The sequence below is a fragment of the Corvus brachyrhynchos genome, unplaced genomic scaffold, assembly GCF_000691975.1.
Source record: "Corvus brachyrhynchos isolate BGI_N302 unplaced genomic scaffold, ASM69197v1 scaffold1561, whole genome shotgun sequence".
Taxonomy (NCBI): domain Eukaryota; kingdom Metazoa; phylum Chordata; class Aves; order Passeriformes; family Corvidae; genus Corvus; species Corvus brachyrhynchos.
This window is the reverse complement of record NW_008236273.1, coordinates 31,821-33,571: the sequence shown is the minus strand read 5'-3', so window position 1 is coordinate 33,571 and position 1,751 is coordinate 31,821. Positions and strand designations below refer to the sequence as shown.

Genomic DNA, 1,751 nt, shown 5'->3' with positions numbered 1-1,751 from the left:
CCAGGCCCGATCCCGCCCGTCCCGCCGGGAGCCGCCTCGGCCCCGAATTCCCGCCCGGAGCCGCCGGGTTTGGCCTCTTCCTTTCGGTTTTAGGGGTTTTAGGGATTCGTTAATCCGGGAATGAGATGTGGGATCCCTTTGGCCATTCCAGAACCATCCCAAGGGCTCCTTCCCAGCCTGCTCTGAGCCCGTGGAGTGCTCTGGGATCACCGGATCCGGATCCAGGGGCTCATCCCGATCTTTTTCCCACGGGATTGCTCCCTCTCGGGCAGCCGCCCTTCAATCTGGCCCTTCTTGGTTCAGTTCCCTGGAATTCTGGGAATTCTGCTCCCGCAGGCTCGGGAGTGGGTTGGGAATTCCGGGGCCTCTTCCCAGGATTGGGCTCGGAGCGAAGTGTGGGAAAAGGGGAGGAATTGCCCCAAAATCCCCTCGGGATCCTGCAGAGCCCAGCGTGGGAATTGGGCCTGGCTTGGACACCGGTGGGGAATGGCACTGGGGCTCCCAGTACAGACCAGTACAGCCCAGTACAGCCCACTGGTGTGCCCATGCCTGGGGCTCCCAGTACAACCCAGTACAGCCCAGTACAGCCCACTGGTGTGCAGTGCCCGAGGCTCCCAGTACAACCCAGTATAACCCAGTATAGCCCACTGGTGTGCCCATGCCTGGGGCTCCCAGTACAACCCAGTATAGCCCAGTACAACCCAGTACAGCCCACTGGTGTGCAGTGCCTGGGGCTCCCAGTACAACCCAGTACAGCCCAGTACAGCCCACTGGTGTGCAGTGCCCGAGGCTCCCAGTACAGCCCAGTACAGCCCACTGGTGTGCCCATGCTTGGGGCTCCAGTACAGCCCAGTACAGCCCACTGGTGTGGCCGTGCTTGGGGCTCCAGTACAGACCAGTACAACCCAGTACAGCCCAGTACAACTCACTGGTGTGCGGTGCCTGAGGCGCCCAGTACAGCCCAGTACAGCCCAGCCCATCCCAGTAACCCCAGTCCATCCCAAGTAATTCCAGCCCATCCCAGTAAGCCCAGCCTATCCCCATAACCCCAGTCCATCCCAGTGAGCGGAGTCCCTCCCAGTTCATCCCAGTCCATCCCTGTTCATCCCAGTCCATCCCAGTAACCCCAGTCCATCCCCATAAACCCAGTCCATCCCAGTAACCCCAGCCCATCCCAGTTCACCCCAGCCCATCCCTGTTCATCCCAACCCACCCCAGTCTGTCCCAATCCGTCCCAGTCAGCCCAGCCCATCCCTGTAACCCCAGCCCGTCCCAGTCCATCCCAGTCTGTCCCAGTAAGCCCAGCCCATCCCTGTAACCCCAGCCCAGTCCATCCCAGTCAGTCCCAGTAAGCCCAGCCCATCCCTGTAACCCCAGCCCGTCCCAGTCCATCCCAGTCTGTCCCAGTAAGCCAGTCAGCCCAGCCCATCCCTGTAACCCCAGCCCGTCCCAGTCTATCCCAGTCTGTCCCAGTAAGCCCAGCCCATCCCTGTAACCCCAGCCCAGTCCATCCCAGTCAGTCCCAGTAAGCCCAGCCCATCCCTGTACCCCCAGCCCATCCCAGTCCGTCCCAGTAAGCCCAGCCCATCCCTGTAACCCCAGCCCGTCCCAGCCCGTCCCAGTCCGTCCCAGTAAGCCCAGTTTGCCGCAGGGATGTTGTCGCACCAGCTGAAGCAGCACGTGATCGACGGCGAGAAAACGATCATCCAGAACCCCTCGGACCAGCAGAAGTGAGCGGGGCGGGGGTGGGG

At 62.1% G+C, this 1,751-nt stretch overlaps 2 protein-coding genes across 2 annotated transcripts in view; both read left to right on the top strand.

Annotated features, from left to right (window-relative positions):
* Positions 1-1,751, top strand: part of PA2G4 (proliferation-associated 2G4) — a 22,269-nt gene that overhangs the window by 5,881 nt on the left and 14,637 nt on the right. The window contains exon 6 of the mRNA XM_008643519.2: positions 1,652-1,730. Within this exon, the coding sequence (XP_008641741.1) occupies positions 1,652-1,730 (79 nt within the window). The remainder of the gene's footprint in view (positions 1-1,651; positions 1,731-1,751) is intronic.
* On the top strand, positions 7-1,645 carry LOC108449812 (DNA-directed RNA polymerase II subunit RPB1-like). The gene is made up of 2 exons (XM_017747048.1): positions 7-1,090; positions 1,179-1,645. The coding sequence occupies exon 1, from the start codon at positions 126-128 to the stop codon at positions 1,044-1,046; it is 921 nt and encodes a 306-aa protein (XP_017602537.1). The 5' UTR covers positions 7-125; the 3' UTR covers positions 1,047-1,090; positions 1,179-1,645.